The sequence below is a fragment of the Cimex lectularius genome, unplaced genomic scaffold, assembly GCF_000648675.2.
Source record: "Cimex lectularius strain Harlan isolate CLEC.00 unplaced genomic scaffold, Clec_2.1 scaffold268, whole genome shotgun sequence".
NCBI lineage: Eukaryota > Metazoa > Arthropoda > Insecta > Hemiptera > Cimicidae > Cimex > Cimex lectularius.
This window is the reverse complement of record NW_019392848.1, coordinates 13,345-34,714: the sequence shown is the minus strand read 5'-3', so window position 1 is coordinate 34,714 and position 21,370 is coordinate 13,345. Positions and strand designations below refer to the sequence as shown.

At 34.3% G+C, this 21,370-nt stretch overlaps 2 protein-coding genes across 3 annotated transcripts; one reads left to right on the top strand and one right to left on the bottom strand.

The window, feature by feature from the left end:
- LOC106661786 lies at positions 1-17,384 on the top strand. Of its 2 annotated transcripts, XM_014385419.2 has the most exons (20): positions 1-119; positions 13,234-13,449; positions 13,514-13,753; positions 13,921-14,058; positions 14,120-14,280; positions 14,346-14,514; positions 14,578-14,613; positions 14,680-14,944; positions 15,012-15,422; positions 15,685-15,729; positions 15,802-15,852; positions 15,934-15,969; positions 16,032-16,091; positions 16,314-16,364; positions 16,461-16,511; positions 16,592-16,738; positions 16,802-16,828; positions 16,893-16,952; positions 17,087-17,137; positions 17,207-17,384. In XM_014385419.2, the coding sequence occupies exons 2-20, from the start codon at positions 13,249-13,251 to the stop codon at positions 17,257-17,259; spliced, it is 2,253 nt and encodes a 750-aa protein (XP_014240905.1). In that variant the 5' UTR covers positions 1-119; positions 13,234-13,248; the 3' UTR covers positions 17,260-17,384. The 2 variants fall into 2 exon arrangements, with proteins under 2 accessions (XP_014240905.1, XP_014240906.1); XM_014385420.2 differs by lacking the exon at positions 16,802-16,828.
- LOC106661787 (potassium voltage-gated channel subfamily KQT member 1) lies at positions 4,426-20,764 on the bottom strand. Its single transcript, XM_024228678.1, has 11 exons — positions 20,662-20,764; positions 12,167-12,293; positions 11,920-12,095; positions 10,279-10,419; positions 10,099-10,209; positions 9,541-9,744; positions 8,525-8,699; positions 8,300-8,423; positions 7,984-8,140; positions 7,807-7,929; positions 4,426-7,745 (listed from the first exon to the last, which is right to left on the bottom strand). The coding sequence occupies exons 1-11, from the start codon at positions 20,746-20,748 to the stop codon at positions 7,659-7,661; spliced, it is 1,512 nt and encodes a 503-aa protein (XP_024084446.1). The 5' UTR covers positions 20,749-20,764; the 3' UTR covers positions 4,426-7,658.
- Between the last annotated feature and the right edge of the window lie 606 nt (positions 20,765-21,370).

Below are 21,370 nucleotides of genomic sequence, written 5' to 3'. Positions count from 1 at the left end.
GCGGCGTAAACCTCGACGAAAACGTCCATCGCTCACAAGCGCGCCGGGCCTTTCGCCAATGTTTATTTACATCTTGTCCGCTCAGGGGAAAAAGGGAGCAACGCTGTCAGCCTTGCTAGGTAAGAAATTTATCTATTAATTTCATCCCGACAATTTAACACGCAAAACTAGGAATTAGCAATTTATTTAAATTCAGTTGTAATTATGAGAAATCCGATTAAACTATTCAACTGGAGATGTCTGTACTGAGCGGAAACAACAGTGAACAAATAGCAGTCAGTTAACTAAAAAGTGTCAGTATTAATTTTCATCATAAATTGTTTCAAAAAATGTAAAATTTATCTTAAAGATGATAAAACATTACCTTGAGTATTAATATTTCAAGCGTATTTTTCTTTTCAAGATGGTTTTAACCATTATATGCAACTTAAAAACATTTTCCGAATATCTCGAACTTTATTTCCTTAAATTGTGTAAATTTATTAACGAAATCTTCTAAAAATCATTCATTTTTGTTTGGGTTTCAGTGTTTGTATTGGTTCGATTTAAGCGAGAGCTTTCTTAGGATAAACAACAACGTTTACATTTTACAAAAACGGTTAAAATTGATTAATTGTTCTTTTGTAGCCTGCGATTATTTTTACATTTTCGGCCTCTCAGGCTCATTTGTTCAAAATTATCACTGAGGCAACACTTAAAAAACTCAGTCCCTCATTGAACTTTTTTTGGCTTAAACTTGACCGAAGCAGCGAGGATAAGCGGACCAAAATGATAAACGGCCAAACTACTCATTTCTAAACTGTCTGTTTAATTATTCCAACGCGGTTTATTGAAAAGTAAACTTCTATTGACTACACTTAATTTCTGGCCAATTGTTAGAAAACAATCTGTTCTTACGTCGAGCTTTTGAAGAACATAATTAATAATTTTAATTAATTCAATTAATTTATCTTTAATAAGCTTAATTAATAATATAACAGTTAACAAAGAAGAAACAGACCGTCAGTAAAAACATTTCTGCATTCAGTTTCAATACATCATCTTGAGGTTTAAATCCATGGTAAAAAAACATGGTTGCTTTTTATTAACATGGTTGATTTTAACATGGTTTTTTATTTTTATTTTTATTTTTTCTTGAATGTGAATAATCGCAAATTGATAACACAATATACAGTTATTCTTATAAATTTCTTCAATTACTGTTGATTAAAAATTGCGAATCTGCTGATTTGGTTCCTCTTACGATTTTTTTTTACTGTAGGAATATTTTATGTGGTGTATTGTTTATGCAAGGCGGTTCTGTTCTTTATAATATCGCAATTTATAACTTACTTTTTCATTTTTCATCACGGAGTTGATGTTTATCGGGGTATCTAACTACTGATTTATATAAGCTAAAATCTGCACATGCATGTACACACATGCGCCCGTGTTCAGAGTTGAGCCATTTATGTAAATTAAAAAAAAAAAATAGTGGCAGGTCTCGAGAATGACCACCCCCGGGAAGTCCTATCGGGTCTTATCCGTACGCACACTGGGATTGGGCTCTACAGGTTATTAACAGCTAGGTCATTTCACCCTCCAACGCAACCAAATCCTCTATCCATTCACGCTCACTCACTCTCAAATACGTTCACACAGTTAGGGTGGAGGAGTACTTGATATTCCTCTGTCACCCTCCACACATATTTATATAACAGCCTAATCTAAATGAGGGTCGTTGGGGTACTTATTATTCCGCCATCGGCCCTCTCATACTACACATTCACGCCAATAAATACATTCAGTGTAACAGCCTACTCTAAATGAGGTTCGATGGGGTTCTTATTAATCTGCCATTGGCCCTCTCACACTACACATTCACGCTAATAAATACGTTAATTCTCAACCCAAACTAGCGTGCACAAAACAATACTTATATCCGTATGCAATAAAAACAATCTCTTTTCTCCGAAAATAAGAACAGGAGTCCTAAATACTCTCTGTCGTGCTCAACTCTCATATCGTGGGGAGATTCAATTGGCAGTCAAGGAATGAAGTGGGGCACAACGCACAATGCTGAACACATGCGTGGGCTGGCTTGGCCCAAAAGTGAGTGTCCGTGTCAACCTCGCATGGTCTATCCTTAATCGGGAGAGGGTGACCTTCGAGTTAGTTTTCTGAGTGCGACCCATCGACAGTGCTCTTGAACCGTGATCTGTGCTATCCGGCCCTTCGATGATGCGGTTTTCTCCAAATCGTGTTTTTTAGTGCGTCAGAGGGCAGGATCGCGGTAGTTGAGTCCGGAAGATGGGACGTCCTGTCCTGGCCTTGCTGCCTTGTCCGCCTTCAGACTTATCTGTCCGGGTACCCAGACAAGAACAAACGTTTTGCCGAGACACCCCATCGTGTTATCTTACAACATGTACACGAGAGGGTCGACGGAGACCTGTCACGGACAGAATTACCGAGTCCCCCTGAGGGAGTGTAGGCAGAGCCACCATCGTCCGCAATCACCCCAAGCGCGAACCAAATCACCCTCGGCGGTTTTAGAAGTCTATGAAGGCGAATTTTAAACCGGCGTACCTCGATCAGTAAAGGTATGGCGGAGCAGACCACTTGCTAATTCGGCGAGATCATTCCGGACGAGTACGGCCCCGTTGTCCAGCTCAAGTACCATTCCCAGTACCATCCATGAACTCCGTAAGACTTCGCCGAAGAGTATTTCCATTTTCCATGGTTTCCGTCCAGCTCTGAAGTCGCTCGTTTATTTTGCTGTACTGACATCTTGTCAAATCATTTCAAAGGGCGATGGCAAATTGAGCCGATCTCACCGCTACCTGAGGTACGGCTCGCCAACCTTAATCTCTGATGTAAAATGATTCAGTTAAAGAGAAGTGTCAGGCAATGACTATGTAAATCGAGCCGGTGGGTAAATAAAGCCGGCTGAGTGTAAAGATGGAAACACGACGTCAAACCATCTATGTTCGGTGTTTTAACTTTTATATATATATATATTATTAAAGCAACGTAATACTTTTATTTGTAAGAAAAAACAATAAATAAATCAGAAAAAATTAGGTGTGTGAATGCAAAATAAATGTGTGGATTTAAAAAGAATGCAAATACACTAAAAAAAGAAAAAAGGGTATTTTTTAGTGACCGGTTGTTCGATAATTTGTTGAAGTCATGAAGAGCGAACGAGAATGAGGTAGTTTAGAAAAACACCTTTTTCATTTTTTTTGCCGACGTTTCGACTTTTATTCGGGTCATCTTCAGGGCCTAAGTGAATTACAAAACATTTGTTGATTTGAAAAAAAAAAATCAATTATAGATGTAAATATAAATTTTGAACCAAGTATTTCATACCCACATAAAGTGTGGTGTTATTCTTGTGGTGTCATGTTGGTTTTGTATTTAAATTCGCGTTTCACAACAATTCCACAGTTATCAGTACACGCGAATCACGAAATCAGCAGCATTTGGTTGGCAGGCGCAGCGCTGTGTACAGTAAAGTTCACCCTTAATAACTAATTACAATTAATTAAGGTTTTTAGTTGATAAAAAAGTCAATGGCACGAGCGGGATTCGAACCCACAATCTTCGGCTTGATACGCCGCTGCTCTACCACTTGAGCTGTTGAGTGCCATTGACTTTTTTATCACAACTAAAAACCTTAATTAATTGTAATATATTAATTGGTCAAGCGGACCACGAAATTAGTGAACTTAATAACTAATCTGTTATAGTTCGTGGTCCGATTGACCAAATAACTTCTTTCAATTAATTAATCTTTATGTAAGGTATTGGTTGAAATGAAAAAGTTAGTGTCACGAGCGGTATTCGAACCCACAACCTTCGGCTAATAACTAATTAATTATTTGTTTAAATTGACTGATGAGTTTTTGACGACATTGCATCTACATAATGTACCTCTAATTCAGGATTTGTCTAATTGACGGATGTGCTTCTGATGGCATTACACCTACATTATGTACTTATGATTCCAGCTTCTTCCTTCTGCCATCGGCTCATTTTACATCTCCTGGTACAGGTAGTAAAACCATAACCGGCTCATTTTACATATCTTCTTGGTTAATCCTATGGGGTCGGCTCAATTTTACATCGCCCATTCCAAAGAATATTCTGAAAATTGCTTAAAGTGATTTTTTTTCTTAAAGCTTAAGCTTTCTAATTTAAAATCATGGTAGGTTCTTAATTATACATCTCATACACAAAGACAAATAAAATAATACAGCCCTTTCGCAATCATCTTAAGTGATGCAATGCAAAAACGTCATTTTTTAAAATGCAAATACATTAGAAACCAATAATTTAATGATATAAAATCTATACATCGAAAGGCGATAGTAAATGTGAGTACAAAGCATTTTATCGTTTAAACATTTAAAACGCGTCGGGTTTAGGGTAAATAAAACAAATGACTGAGAATATAATTTTTTTGTTGGTAATGCATAGATAATTAAAATGTTCTATTAAAGATACTTTTGAATGAAAACAACTACACTTTGTATAATTTTGTTAATTATCAATTCTGTTTGTGCATTTAATGTACAATTGAGAAAGTATAGTTATTTAAAAAATCGTTGGCACCACATAAATGCTCCAAAAAGGCGCCGCGAGGCGTGCATCGTGCTGGTTCTCGTGCAGAATACCAGCCAAATCGTGGTCTTTTTTCACCGACTCCGGTAGCGCTTTTGTGGTCCCCGACGATATGATTCAAACTGTTATAAATTTAAAAGAAAAAACTACAATTTTTAAAACAATTACTTTATAAATGTACACTACTGTTTTGTAAATGTATTAAATCTAATCAATACAAACTATTGACAAGGCTAAACTTGTCAATATTAGTTTTAATTTTCTCTGGGAGGGGCTTATTAGCCAAATTTGATAAAGCATAATACCGTTGCAATTTTTGCTTTTATTATACTTAACAGTAAAGTATAGTCTTATCTTTCCTATAGTTACTAATAAGCTAATAATCAAGAATATATATATGTTCATTAATGATTTATATTCACAAAAGTGGAAAACTGTGTGCTTTTTTTTTATAAAAAAAAGAGAAATAAATGTTCTCTAATCTAATCAAAACACACATAAAAAGTGTTACAATTGAAATATGAAAATTAAAACCATAACAATAGTCAGTAATAATATTGTTCGTTGCACAGTTACAAGTCGCTCTTAACGTAGAGTCAAAATACATAAACAAAATATTATGGGACATTTACAAAATATAGCGGTTGAATTGTACAGAAACGTAATTTTCTACTGAATTTAATTCAATGGTCCTTTAACAGAACAACGAATTCGACATTTTTTTTAACGAATAAACTGTCAACTTTAAGTATAAGCACAATAACACAATATCACAGAAGATATGTATTTATATCATTTTTCAACAAATTTATATAACATTTTTTAAAGATTAGTTATTATTATAGTTTTTTATAAAGTCGAAATTAATAAAATTAATTAATTGCTACAAGCACTTTAGGCCAAAATAATTGCTCACTGTAATTAAAAATAATTTTCTTAAGAAACTATTTATGAACAAAAAAATGTTACAAGTAATAGTAATATATATAGAGGGAGCTCTCCTTATTCTACTGTACAATCGATATCAAAATATTTAGAATCTCTGATTCATAGGCAGGGCAAGGGGTTGATTTGAGACTCTCATTCACATTCACGATTTGGACTTAAAAAGAATGGGGTGGGAATGTTTTAGAAACTGATTTTGGACCTCTTGTTGTACTTCATTCAAAAATGGTCACATCTAAAATAAAAAATAGCATTTATGATTAAGACGATGTTTTCAGACCAATTTCTTTACCCTTAGGATTATTGTTACAGTTCTTCAAACGCTATGTACATTTTTTTATTATTAAAAGATAGATTTTTATTTAAATATATTACTACATATCATTTTATCTAAGTTAGTAGATCAATTAAGTTACATTTTGTTTTTCTAAAATAAGTTTTCAAGAGGTGTTTTGGCGATTATATACGAACTATAAATCCGGACCCGACACCATGATGATTAATCGATTATATTCTAAAATTATTTTTAACCGATGTTTTGAAATACGGAACGTACACTAATAAGGACTCTAGGAAAGAAGTCTTCATAACAGCTTAATTCTATATTGTGTAAGATATGTATTATTGCTCCCAGGCAGTGCTGTTAATGATTTGTTCCACTGTCGTTTAAGGAGTTCGCAATAATAAGGCAATTATGCCTTAACGTTTATTTTTATTTTTATAGAGAGCGTTTTTTAAGTTATCTTGATTTAATAAAATATTTTCATTGACAGCACTGTGATGCAAATTTATTATTACCACAATGGAGAATCAATATTTACAAAAGATATCTAATCGTAAGACAATACATTTTATATGCAACAATTAGTTAGGCACAAAAGGAATTTGACACGAGGATCCATTGCTTTCAATATAAGAGTTATTATTGCTTCGTTTTTGTGATTTAGGTCAGGGAAAAATCGTTACTTGCCCATTACAATCCCCATGTCAAATTATTGAATTAACTTCCTTGTTGGTCAATCAGAAATCGAATAAAAATCGATTGCCCTATGTAGAAAGCGGTTTATTGGACCCTAACTTTATTACAAAAATTCTAGTTCTGTTTCATAGAAAAAACATAGCTTCATATTTTTTAAAAGTTAGATTCAGATCACTTAAGAGAGCGTTTCAGTTCCATCAGAGAAAAGTGCACTTGATATTTATCCTTTAAATTTAACTTTAGCAAAAATCAAAAAATGACTGGTAATGAGTTTTTTATTATAACAATTCTACATAGTCGCCCTTGTACAAAATGAGTCCGGTATAATACAGGGGAAGAAATTATATTACATGAGTTTTAATTATAAGAAGCTAAAAATTGTATTAGTTCTACTGATGGAACTTTATTACAATATATACAGCAGTAAAAACAAAGATGAATTCTAAACAGTGGATTTCTACTAGGAAGCAATACCAAGACAAAGCTGAATTTTGGAAATAAATTCAAAGACTCATATATTTCGTTAATTAAAATTCATTTATATAAAAACATTCGAATCTTGTTCATAAAATGGAATTCACTTTTTGTTTAAATTGTTCAATACAACAAACAAAAAATAAAAAAATATATATTGAAACAAAATTTTGTTTTGCTATTGCTTCCCTGAGTGATCCTGCTAAAGATTTATTAAGCAACTTACAAAAATTCTATGATAAGTAAAAATCTCATTATTAAATCTAAGATCAGTAGTTTTGAACAAATGAGTATTTGTCTGTATTTATATTACAATATTTATTTTTAAACTCTTTTTGACCACGACAGCTCAGACCGACTCCGACTTAAAAATGTCGCCTAGGAATAAATTTCACTCTATTTGCTTCAAGCCAAAATTATCGATAAGCCATGAAAGCGTTAGTCTTTATGATTGTCTTTACACATTAATGATAATGTCATTAAATTGCCAGTCGTCTAAAGTTGACAGCAGGCATTATTTACCATTTCGGCGATTTCTAAATAATTAAACAAACATTCAACATAACATTGCCGTGGAAGGAAAACCTCGGCATGGTTTACAATCATCAAACAGTATGGATTATTTTTAATGTACAATTCTTGAACCGCCGGTTGATTATCACACCTGTTCTTCGATGGTGTGCTTGTGAGCTTGAGTGTTCAGCACGTACATCAGTTGATCGAGCTTTCTGTCCATGTTCGACAACTAGAATTCAAAAGACTCGGTTGACTGTTTGTTTTTAAATAAGAAGAATCGACAGTCTCACCTGTTGCTCTACGCGGCAAAGCCGTGCACCTATTGTCATCGGTTTGATGTTTCCCGCTCTATCGATTCCTCCTAAATAGCTTCCCGGCTTCCCTAAAGTCTGATCCAGTCGCCTTTGCAATTCCTACAAAACTTTCATGTCTGATGAATAAATTAAAAAAAAAAAGTTTCTATTTACCTTTATTCGGACCATCATGTTTAAATGGCCTTGGCTGTACTGCTCGATAACGTCCCGCACGTCGTACGGCTTCCTGGCCTGCTGGAATTTTCTCCGTGCGACGAAGTATTTGATTTTTCTGATAGCCCGGATAGCGTTTTTGTGCACTTCGGTCAACCTAAACATATTTCTTAATAATAGACATCGATATTATTGCATTTTTTAGTTATAACTGTTAAATATTGGGGACAGGTCTAGTTTTATTGAGTTGATCATCGGTAGTTTAAATTGTGGACAAAAAGTAGTTCAGTCGGTATAATAAATATTATCATAATACTCGGTAATTCGTTCTGGCTCCAAGTCCAGATCCATGTCGTCACTCGCGACCTCCGTAACGCTGCTCGTTTGACTGACAAGCCCTCGAAACGTGTTGCCGTCTCTTCTGATTCTGTTTGGAGTTCCTGAAAAACAAAAAACAATTTTGAAATTCTATTATCCAGGTTTCCAATTGGATTTTATCCCTCGCGAGATATGTGAGTGATGTATGAATCAGTATTTTTACCGGCTTTCGGCTCTTCGATGTAAAAGACGACTTCTCCTTCGCTGTCCCTTCTCATGGTGTTGTTGCATTCCATTGAGCCCGGTGTGTTTGCCGTCGAGGGCGGCGGCTCCATTTTGTTTTTGGACTTTCTTCTTTTTAGGACGCTGGCTTTTTTTGCAACTTGAAGCATGAGCGACTAGAACGGACCGGCAGATATTTAGAAGATGGAAGAAGCAAATTTATAAAATCTTTATGCTAGCTCCAGAATATGGTGCATAATCATTAACTAAGTGTGTCTTTTTAGATGTCTTTTTATGATTTAAAATCAGTTCCGTTCGACCTTTTAACTAATCGTGCATAAAGCTTTGTTAAATAGAAATTTCTTTTAATTATCATGCACAAATCGCTGGTGAAGTCTTATAGTATAAAGCAAAATACAGTATCATTTCTAGTATTCAAATTAAAATCGTATTCTCAAGTAAACTAGGAAAGCACATAGTAATAATAAATATATTTTATTGCAGCTTCAAATAATGCTAAACAAATTAAACTTTTGCAGTTTCTCTCTTTGCTTTGTCTTATACGTTTTATTATAAGATAAGACGTTCTGTACTACAAGTTCAAATTGTAGCAAAATCTCCTTAATCAACTACAGAGTTCTACCTGGGCATCTTGTAAAAAAGAATAGTTCAATAAATTTGTGATAAATGGTGAAATGAAGAAATATAAAATGTCAGGCAGCACAAGTCAGACAAAGACCTGACAATGAAATTCTTTATGTGATGTGATACTAAATAAAATTACACTCTAATAAAAGGTTCAAAATGCATCAGACAAAAAGCTTGTTAAAAGTCATTTGTAATTAAAAAAAATAAAAAATAAAGCATTCAGAAGAAAAGATGGATGTAATGGAAAAAAAAGTTTTGATTTTGATTTATGTACTACCTTAAAAACCTTTGTGGGTCAGTACGAGGCAATGAAGACGATAATTAAAAATGGGATTACTGTGTTATTAACCGGATTAGATGTACCTTTACCTTTGTCGGTGGTGGTGCCTCTTTGGAATTGGACATGTCTTTTACATAAATGTTCCAGGTCGCGTTTCCCTTAAAGGATTTGTCGGCGGCGTAACACCTCCAAAGACATTGGATTAGCATTGCTGCCGCAGGGATCTGCCTGTTGAAATGCTTTTGCCTCTGTTTCTGCTGGACTTTGAGTGCGAACCCCGAACCCAGGATACCCTGAAAATATAATTCGGTGAATAAGGGGACCCAAGTTTAAATTAAATTCACTAGTTTTTGTGATCCGCTTGACCAATTGATATCTTTCAGTTAATTAAGGTTTCTAGTTGAGATAAAAAAGTCGCCGATAATCAAATAGATTACACGACATTTGAAAAATGGCAAAAAGGAGCGAAAATTCAAAAGGTGGGTTTGAGATGGGAAGTTAGTGTCCGAGTGGATCGAAGTCACGATAGCTCAAGTGGTAGAGTAGCAGCTATCTAGCCGAAGGTCGTGGGTTCGAATACCGCTCTTGACACTGACTTTTTTATCTCAACTAAAAACCTTAATTAGTTTAAATTAAAGACATCTTACAGCGGGCAAGGCGAAAAACGATATTGCAAAGACGCTGAAACAAGACGCCACGATTTTGCCCATCCACGTGTGTGGTACTGCGTCCCCGTATCCAATCGTTGTTACTGTTATCTGAAAATGATTTTGAAATTTAGCTGTAGAAGTTTTTTTTCTTTTAATATCATTAAATGTTTTACATACCACTCCCCACCACAGTGCATCGGCGTAATTGGAAAAATCCGTTTTTCCATCTGGGCCGACCGCGTCTTTCTCAGCCAAATAAACAAAATAGCTACTGAAAATCAACCCTAAAAACCCGATGTAAAGTGTTGTTATCAATTCCTGAAACACAAAACATTACATTTACTTTATTTTACCAGCTAAAATATAAACAAATCATTTCCATTTTTAATCGCTTTGGCTGAAAAACATTGATGATTTGTCATCGCCTGACTTCATTGATACAGAAGACACAAAGATTGTTCAATTAAATCTCGGTAATTGAATTAAGGATGTGATTCATTAAGGGAAATTATAAAAATTTAGTTAATGGAACAGAATTATTATAGTATTAAGCAAGGGTTCGTGAGTCAGTTAAAACCGCAAAAAATAAAATAGACCCGTATGAAATGTTGAAAGCCACAGAGAAAAAAACATACATATGATCGGAGTGTTTTGTACGTAACTCTTGTATATTATATCTGGATGACCGATTTTATCACTAAATCATGTTTTAACTATCACCATGTGCCATGCCAGTTTGGGGTTTTCAGTTGGATTCTGGTGTTATTTGCCGTTTTTTCTTTCAAGGCTTATAGTAAATGGTTGGTGTTTTGGCCTTCTTTTGAGTTTCATGTATGTTCGAATAGATTTATTCGTGTGATATCTGTATAGATTATCTGTGATAGATGTATTGCGTAAATTTAGCGGAAGTCGTTTCGGCAAGATCTTTTTTAAGCGATACACTGCGTGTTTTATCGACATTTCTTCCAGAGTTATCTCAGTGTTTTATATTTTCTGTTGTTTCCCCTCCTACAGAACTACTGGACATTGTAACAACCAAAGGGTTGCTACTAACTGATGTGTTCACCCAAGGGTCTATACCTCAGGAGTGGCCACCTACCCCGTTACCCGGGAGGGTCGCTTAGTATATTTAAACCGAATGCCCAGGAGATCGTCGCTTCCCAACCAACAGGTGCTTTTGTTAGCTAGGTAATTTCAGCCCCCAATGCATTCTAACTACATAATTACAACCGCACTTTACAAAAATATCAATTTAAATCATTACTGTGGTTAAATAGGTGCAACTAAAAAATATCTGGTTTTCTATAATCTAGCCTAAAACTTAACTTCTATAATACATTTGCTCAAGTAAATACATTCACACTTATGCACATTGCACTTATTCTGAAGACCCAAAGCTATTGGATTATTTCTAAATGCCTAATAAAAATTACTATCTATTCCCTCGAATTGATTTCCATAAAAAATAAAATATATGATCAATGTTTTGTATGTCACTCTTGTATATTTCAGCTGGATGACCGATATTTTTCTAGAAATGAAGAAATCGTTAATTTTTTGGAAAAATACTCATACTTCTTGTTTGTCATATTCATTAACAATTAGTTCGGTTAATTGTTTAATTTTTCGATTACTCCTACAATTATATCATGGTATATTTACATTCATTAAAACAGGAACAATGAAAGCAATTAAATGTAACATTTGATTCTTCCTTTCGTTCAAACTGAAAAAATGGAGATTACAAAAGTATTTGTTTCATTAAATAGCTTGAAATAACCACTAGTATTAGTTTTATCGCACCGTTTTTCATCTTACCTGTCTATGGATAAAAACTACAGAACCAAGGAGTCGCCAGGTGCCGCCCTGTCGATCGACGTGAAGCATCCGTAGAATCTGGAGGAAACGGATACCCCGGATTGCCGAAGTGGCGAACACTTGGCCATTGGAGCCTACTGTCAGGACGACTATCGAAGCGACTACAACTATGAGATCTGAAAGGGAAACAGATTTTTTTTTGTTTAAACTACCTTTGGATCAAAGTTCCCAAGCTCCCCCCACTTACCAATAATACAAATCGGTTTTCTAACGAATCTAAAACGCCCGCAGCATCCCATGTACTTCGACCTGCATCCAGCCGACCATAACCTCACGATGTACTCCACGCCGAAAAAAACAACGAGCCATATTTCCTGGAAAAAAATTATGGTGATAACTTCCGAATTTTATGGTCTCTTCATTGTACGTTTGATCTATATCTCTAGACATATATACATTATGTAATAATAATGAAGTAATATAATATGTGATTTGTGTCATTGCTGTAATCTCTGTGGAAAAAAATTAGAAAACCTACAATATTCTGTATTAATTTAGAATTGAAAAGTTGTTGTTTTAAGTTCTTAGAATAAAACAAGAAAAATATCAAGTGTAATTGGGCAAGCTGATATTTTTATTTTTTGGTACATTTCATTTACTCAGTGCCACAATTGTTACATAAACAGAAGATTTATATCCAGTCTTCATTATTTTGTATGACTTTTCTTCAAAAAAATATTTTTTTGGAATGCATACGCTCACACCCGTGTTATTTGTAGTGCATATATTGAGTGGTTTATTTATATATTATGTATCACAGGTAAGTTTTTTTACTGGCCTTATCTATTACTGATATCTGGCCAATATCAGTGGGACGCTTAGGCCACCAGTGACCCATGCCGGACAGAGTCAACCCGCAATGGGTGAGGAAGGGAATCAATGAAATCTACTTTAACCTTACTTTCATGCTGTGACCTCTTTGGAGATGTGGATAAAAACTAGTACATAGAAATTAACATTATTAACAGGCTAACATGCCCAGATTTCCCCCTGTCCCACCCGAACCAACCCCCAACAGGGCACAGGGCTCGGACACCTACGGCGACCCACAACAGCCTGCTGGGCGTTCTAGACTTCCAAACGGCTATCTCTGAGAAATCTCCATGAACACTTATATGCCATTATTCTACCTGATGCAACTACTGTGTTAAAGGAAAACGGTTTTTTTAAATCTCACAATGTACTATACTGTAATAGTACTAAGAAAAAATTGTTGAATGGATTATTGCGTTATATTATTGACATGTTTTCCAGGCTCAATTTACAAAAATGACTGCACATGAAAATCATGCAATATCGTTCCACAATCATCAAATCCTTTCTGCACCCAAGGAAACGCCAAGGATAATTTTATCTGTCGGCCAGCAGATCAAGTTAGTCGAAGACCTTGAAAATCCCAGAAGCAGCCTTGTAAGGTGTGCAGAGATTGCCAGCTTACTTCTGGAATATGTCTCTTCAAATGAGACCAGGGTACGCACGGCATTCAGTCCTACTGTTGTCATAAGACATGATTTTTCTTACGTTTATTTTTCAGAATGATGACTTGTTTATTCTAACAACATCCTCGTGTCTGAACAAGTTCAACAACATCCTCGAGGAATGCGATTTGGCATGGCCAAGAAAGTTCCACTCAACTGTCGTCGCTCTGATATCTGGTTTGACCTATTCGAGGGATTGTGTGACTTACATTAACATGAACAATTCGAATTTACTGGGAAACGTCTACAACTTGATAAAACTATGTATACCTGTGTTTGAAACAAGTAGAAGTAAGGTAAGTTGCAAACTTTTTATTTAACTAACTGGATGCAATATGATTAATATTGAACCCTCCTTTAATCTCCTTTTAATTTCTTTTGAAAAAAACAACACATTCACTTAAGAGATTATTATAAATATATGTAAATATGTAGTAATATTAAATATACAATATTTGTTTAGTTGGCTTGGACCACCGAGGAAAGGTTGAGTTTCACATTACTTTGGAATCACTGTGTGTTGATTAGCTCAAAGTTCGCCATCGATCCCGAAAAACCTTTTGACATAGTACCTGACTTGGCAATATTTATTTTTAAGAAAGTGTGTAATTTTAAAGTCATTATTATTAATTATATTCCTTATTTGATGTTTTCTTTTGTAGATCAAATATGTTTTTGATAAGTTGATCTCAGGAGAGCTGGAAGCCAACGAATGGGATTTCGACAACTATGGCCTTTGTATTATAATTTATATGTTAAATGTTTTAAATTTCACACAGTATGCCCAGCTTTTTGCCAAGTTTGGACTAGATCCAATTTTCAGGTTTGTCCTTTTTTTTTATATTTTTAACTTTTGCCTTTTATATGTGTTGTAATCAACATCTTTAGGTTTCTGAGTATAAAGAGGGTTCCGGCAGATTTTACTGAAAGGACCAAAGCTTTAGATATCGGTATTTGCCAGATAATTAACCTCTTGAGTCATTACGTGCCTGAGGAATTGCTAGCGGCAGACTTCACGCAAGCATTCACAAATTACATATGGCTCAATTCTGACTATGTAATTCTGTTTTCTGCATTTAAGGTTTTATGCGTTTTTGTTGTAACTTGATTTATTTTACAGATTATGCATTATCATAGGGTATATTCTGAAGAAAAGGTATGTCCAAAGTGCTGTTATTAGCTTTTAAAAAAGATTTTGCAGTTTTTTTTTGTTTTTTTTCAGCTGCTTTTAATAATACTAAACACGTTGATAGACTTTTCGAGGCTTAGCACGCAAGCAGCTCTGGAATTCCATTGCCTGGGTCTTCCATCTTTGCTTACCAAGTTTATGAATGTGCCGATTGACAGGTATAATTATGAAATCGAAGATTTGAACTTTGACCTGCAAATGGAACCTTTCCGCCCTCCACCTCGACCCAATCATGCAAAGAAACACATTCTGAGGGACCTCCGTGGTGTCGTCCTATTTACCATCATCACAATCGAATGTAATTTTCCATTTTACCGTTCCGGTCTAAAAAAACACTTTGCATTAATTTTGACCTATTTTGACAGGTGAGGTGCGTCAAAGGGTGTACGGAGTGGACCTGTCAGACGATGAACTCTTGGACGCCAGCCGTGGGCTTGAAGAATTCCTGCCGGATGATATAAAAGCCAGGTTGGCCCAGTTGCTGCCAAGAATTCGATATAAAAATGATGATGGTAATGACCAGGACGATAACAGTGACAAGGAATACAATGACGACGATGATGGGGAATTTGACAATGATGACTATGGAGACCTCGACGGTGACTTTGATCAAGAAGATGTAGCAGAAGGAGAAGAAGAAGAGGAGGAGGAGGAAGAAGAGGTGGAGGGAGAAGAAGAAGAAGAAGAAGAATTAATGGAAGATGGCCATGATCTTGAAAGCGAAAATGACCATGTTGTCAATGTCCTGTCTACCGGTGTAATGCACATGGATATTGGTATACATTCTGCATTTTAAAAGCATGCGAAAAATTGAACTAAATCAAAATGCATGTTTTTTCTGATTTATACAATAAATGTGAAATATGCCTTTATTTTATTTATTTTTAACAAATATTTTTAATAACTGGTGGTTCTTCTTTTGTCATTAATATTTTTGGAAAAGGTAATTAACTTAAGGAAAAGGTTAATTAACTTTACTTTTCATTTTTAATTTGATATGTTTTACAAAATCATGCTAGTAAAGTTATTTCTTTTTAGATCACACTGAAGAACAAAATGAATCAGGCGATGAACATACTCCAGGTACCTTAACCAATTTTTTAACATATCAAATTTCAATTTAAAAAAAAAATACATTTTGAAATTGTGTGTTAGGTCAAGAAGAATGCAGTACAACTATTGAACTGTCATCTTCTGTTATATCAGGTTATTATTTTTAATATCTTACTATAACCATTTAATCAATGGTAACCATGTAATGATGAAAATTTTTAATTTTTTTTTTAGATCTTGAAATCTCGATTGCGAAGCAGTCGGATGAAGGTAATTTATTTGTTAATTTAATTAAAGTATATTATGTTAAACATCAACAAAATTTTGTATAGAGCACAACACGAGCCAGGAAGAGCAAATCCTGATGGACATCGGATCAGACGATAAACCTGGTATTTTATTATTTCTCTTTGAATACGTTTATTAGTAAACATCTGGTATCTTTGTTTTTATTCAAGAGTTAACGAATAAAACAAAAACTGACTCAATGACATATAGACCCTACTTGGACAAAGCGACAGACAGTTCCTCATTAAAGATAGCACAATGCCAAAAAAAAATCCATAATTTAAAAAACAAAACAAGAATAACATAAAAATGTTTTTATTTTCTAGATCATGAGGAAGACGAATTGAGTTCTGTGAATATATTTGAATCTAGTTCAGGTATTTTCAGCTTTAAGTTTTTTTTTTTTCAAATTTAGTTAAAAATGTGTAAAGCATTTGTTATTTAAACATAAGAAAACTGTATTTGTTTTGTAGAGATTGAAACTAAACCTTCGCCAAGAGCAGACCTTTCTGATGAAATAAGTGGTAATTACATTAAATAACCTACCTGAAATTTATTTTTATCATTTTACCTATTAATTCGTGATCATATATATAAATAAAAGGAACTACGCTATGTTTGAGTGAACCACCGTCAGATGTGTCCTTACAGAATGAACCACCATCAGATGTGTCCTTACAGAATGACCCACCGTCGAGTACATCTTTGCAGAGTGAAAAGTCACCACAGATTCTGTATTCTTCATCTCCAGGTATTGAACATTTTTAAAGTTGTATATTTAAAAAATAATTTTTATTTTTAATTTTTCAAAAAGAACCAAAGAAGGATGCTGACATGACAGGTAAAATGTATTCATGTTTGAAGACAATCTTTTGTTAATTTTTATTTAATCTGTATTTTTACAGTGGAACAACTAGGAAATGAGTTGCAGCTGCCGAGCCCAAGACAGCTGTCCGATTTAACAGGTACACTTTTCTAATAATTTATTTTACTTTTACTTTATGTAGAAAAATAACAGATATATAAATATTGGTTAATTTAGTAAAATGAATTTTGTGATTTATTTCCAAACATTTGATTTTTTTAATGCAATTTTTAGATGTTCAAACTGATAATCAGAATGAAGAAAATTTACTTTCTGAACCTCTAGGTAAAAATTTTACTCATTTTTTCCTTATTATGAACTAATGTTATAAAGCTTTTTCTTGTATTGTTACAGATTTTAATATTACAACAGCAGAAACATCTGGATCAGAATTTACCTCTAAATAAAACCTTAAAAGATAGGGAAGTTAAAGCTGATTGTAAATATATCAAAGATCATTTATTTGTATAGATGAACATGTATGCATGTTAAAAAAATACTACATTCCTAATATTGTTGTGTCTTTCAATAAATTACTATGCTTTAACGGTTTATTTATTTATAAAAATTTACAGTTCAAACAGGTTTCTCAAACATACCAAATCAATCAACAAATCTTTGACAAACATTTTTATTTTATTAGCTAATTAGTTGTACAACTAATTAATAATTACTTTTGTCAAGATTATTGTATTAACTGTCAATTAGAATGAAGGCATTTCAAAGCATAAACAACACATTTCGTTTATTCTTTGGACATTCGATAATCCCCCTCCAAAAAATGTTAAGAAATCCAAATGGTGAAGCCAGAGGGTATTAGCTACCATGGTAAAGAAAGCCCCATGTAGAGCCGTCTGGGGTTTTGCAAAAGGGTAGACACCGTCAAGTCAGTAGTTGAGTGATGAGTTGACACTCGGTGCCCAGTGATGAGTTAAAAGTTGGAGTTTGAATGCAACAGTTGTCGGTTGCAAAAATAGAGAAGAGTTGACTAAACTTTGTTACTTTTTATGAAATAAACGAGCTTTGAGGAGAGAGCAGTTTTGGTTAGATTACTCTTTTATTTATTTTAAGCAGTTGTTTTGAAATGTGACGACCTGGATTACTTTTTCATAACTCCAACGATTCAAGAGAAAAACCATTCCTGACGAATGATAAGTTGATCCGTTTTTCTCCCCGAGATATACGAGTAATACGACCGTACACCTTCTATCTATGACGTATATTATGTTTTAATGTTTGGAACTGTTTTTAATCTAGTTATGTCACGAAATTGATTTGTAGCTGGTAAAACGGCATTGCGTTTTGATAGCCCTGATGATCATCTTAAAAGCAATAAACTGATAGAGCAGCTGTGGTTTAATATTTCTTCGACTGTTTCATCATAAACTGCCTGATAAGTGAGAATTGTAACTGACAGCGGGTAACTCACAGATACATTAAAAATTCGGTAAATAAGAGCAGGGTTTACAGAACAAAGCAATAAGGTTATTACATAGGCTCGAAAACAGTAAGCACGGGGCAGTCCGTTTCACGTGGACGAAAGCAACGTGTATACCCATGGAAACGAGCTGGTCGATGAAATGTCCAAGGAAGCGTCCGAAGATACTTCTCAAGTCTGTTCCAACAAAAAGCTACTGTCGATAGTAGAAGAAGTTCTAATTCAAAAAGTTGTTGAACAAGGACTGGCTCGAAACGAGGAACGGCTAGCGGACCAAGTTATTCTTCTCAATAGTATTCTATTGTAAAAATGCGTGCGCTTTATAGTACGCCAAAACCTCACTCAGGCACTTAGCGACCACGGTTGCAATAAGTTGTACCTTTACCGACTTGGAATTATGTCTACAGGGGCCGTCGGTGGCCGCAACGGTTTAGGCGTTGACACGGCGCTCATCACTGTAAGGTAAAGGTCCCGGGTTCGAATCCAGCGGCCCTGGAGGGTTGATATAACCTCTGCTGTTGCGAACCCTCGTAATAAAAAAATTATGTCTACACCCAATTGCTATCGTAAGGAAGCTTTTTTTCGCAAAAGCTGGAATCATCTTATTTATGACTTCAATTCTCAGGAGAAATGGAGAGTGGATTTGATTCGAACCGCAGCTGCGAAGGGATTCAGGTGGCCGGCACTAACAGCGGAATTGGTGACGAAGGACCTGTTTAAGAGCTTCTTAAAATTCGTTTTCAAAATCAAAATGGAAATTTCCGATTGATTCCCTGTTGTAATTACATACATATAACACTAAAATTTATTGTTGTTACGGAGTGGTTAATTTTACCATCTAAGTTCATTGTTGTTTACCCAAAATTATCGATATATTTCACTACTCATCACAATACATTACTATAAGAAAAACATGTAATCTATGTAAAGGAAACATGTTAATAATAAAAAATCATAAACTGCCCACAATTATACATGTGATGAAGGAAATTGTGGTTTCATATTTGAAATGTGTAAGAAACTCGACCTCCCACTATGTCGTGTAAATACTCATCTCATTTAAGCCAGGAACACACTTACCCGATGCTACGCCATGCGACGCTACCCGACGCCTTGCCACGTTTTGATGGGGTGTGCACATCTATCCGACACGTCGCGTACAGTCCACAGCGTTTATCACGATAATCACTATCACAATCGCAACGCATCTTTTGTTCTTAATGCACTATTTTGAACAAAACCTTGTAATAAATTGTTGGTTAAATTTTATGAGCACAACCATCTAATAAATTGTTTGTTAAACTTAATTGTTTTAAATAAAGTTACTCTTAACCATCTAATTAAACAATGTATATAAAAACTTATGCATTTTTGAACTCGTTTAATTTGGTTTACATTAAAATAAAACGTTGTAATTAATATAACGACAAAATTACATGCACTTAGTTTGAAATAAACTACAAAAAATATGAGTGTCCTGTTCTGATGATACCCGACATTAGAAAATGGTGTAATTTTACGAGCAAAACTATGAAATAAATTATTAATTAAATTTTATGAGCAAAACCGTGTAATAAATTGTTCCAATTTTAGTATATGTACCGCCGAAGCGAGTACAATAAATTGTTAGTTAAATTTATTATATCAAAAAATCGTATTCCGGTGTTTTGATTAATTTTCTACCAATCCATTAAAATTAATTTTTTAAATAAAAACTAATTAATTTTTAATCACAGTTAATTTTGTTTCTATTAAACTAAGTATGTTGTAATTAATATAAAAACAATAATACATGTAGTTTGAATAAAAATATGAGTGTCCGGTTCTTTTGTCTTCGACTGTACTCGATACTACCCGACGAAAATCTGGACAGTGGGGATCGCAGATCGTCGGGTAGGTTAGCGTTGCATAGCGTCGGGTAGATGTGCACGGGGGTAATGTAACCTTATGGAAAATCGGAGTTTGGATTTGCGTCAGGTAGCTTCGCATGGCGTAGCATCGGGTAAGTGTGTTTCTGGCTTTAATCTTTTTAATTACACAATTATGCAATTTACCACCAAAAATTACATTATTTAAACATATTTCCACTTTTAAATGTTGAAAAATTAGTAAACACTAAATAAATAATTCGGATTGAGTTGTTAAAATGTACACGTTTGAGAAAGGCACGCGGCTTCGACCAAGACAATAACTCATGGCGTTAAGGATTAATTTAAGTTAAATATTATAGGCAGAAAATTAACAGTTATCAATGTAATTTTCGATTTGGAAAACAAGTTTTTTTTAAATTAACTACTTTCAAATAGCTCAAACGTGCTCAAAAAATCAATGGTTGTTAAACTAATGCCCAAATGTGTTAAATTAAACTTACCATCCAAAATAATGTTTTATTTGCGAAATTCGAATACGCTTCTATTGTGGACAGCACACTGAATATCAGGCACACAAGCACAACCATGAATCTGAAACAGACAATGAATCAATATAGCAGTGTTTTTTAAATGAGTTAAACTGTTTTATTTTGGCTATTTAAACAAAAGAATGTTTCAGTTAATATAATTAAATGTTTATGCCAATTATAGAAATACAACCCGGACTGTTGACCAAGTTAAAAGTTTTACTTTTATTGGTGAAAATGGCGTAATATTAAGTAAGTATTAATGTAAGTAACACAACAGCCTTCAAATAAAATAGTTGTTTATGTGAGTAAAGGATGGAGGAATATATTTCTACCTTCTACTCTTGTGAATGGTATGTAAATAGGAAAGAATATATTTAAGAATGAGTGAGAGAGTGAATGGGTCTAGGTTAAACAACACTCCTAAGGGACTGAAACGATTTTGTTGTCGATTGCCCTGCTATATAAATAAAACAAAATAAATATAATGTTGAATCCAAATGTATATTATATACATACGTTTAAACTTGATACTCTTGTGTGTGGTGTTTAGTGACCGTTACTTGATTATTTGGAGGTCGTGAGATGCGGTGTGCTGTGACGTAGGTTTTAGAAAAACATTTGCATTATCGTACCAACGTTTCGATCTTAATTGAGATCATCTTCAGGGCCTTGTGTTGTC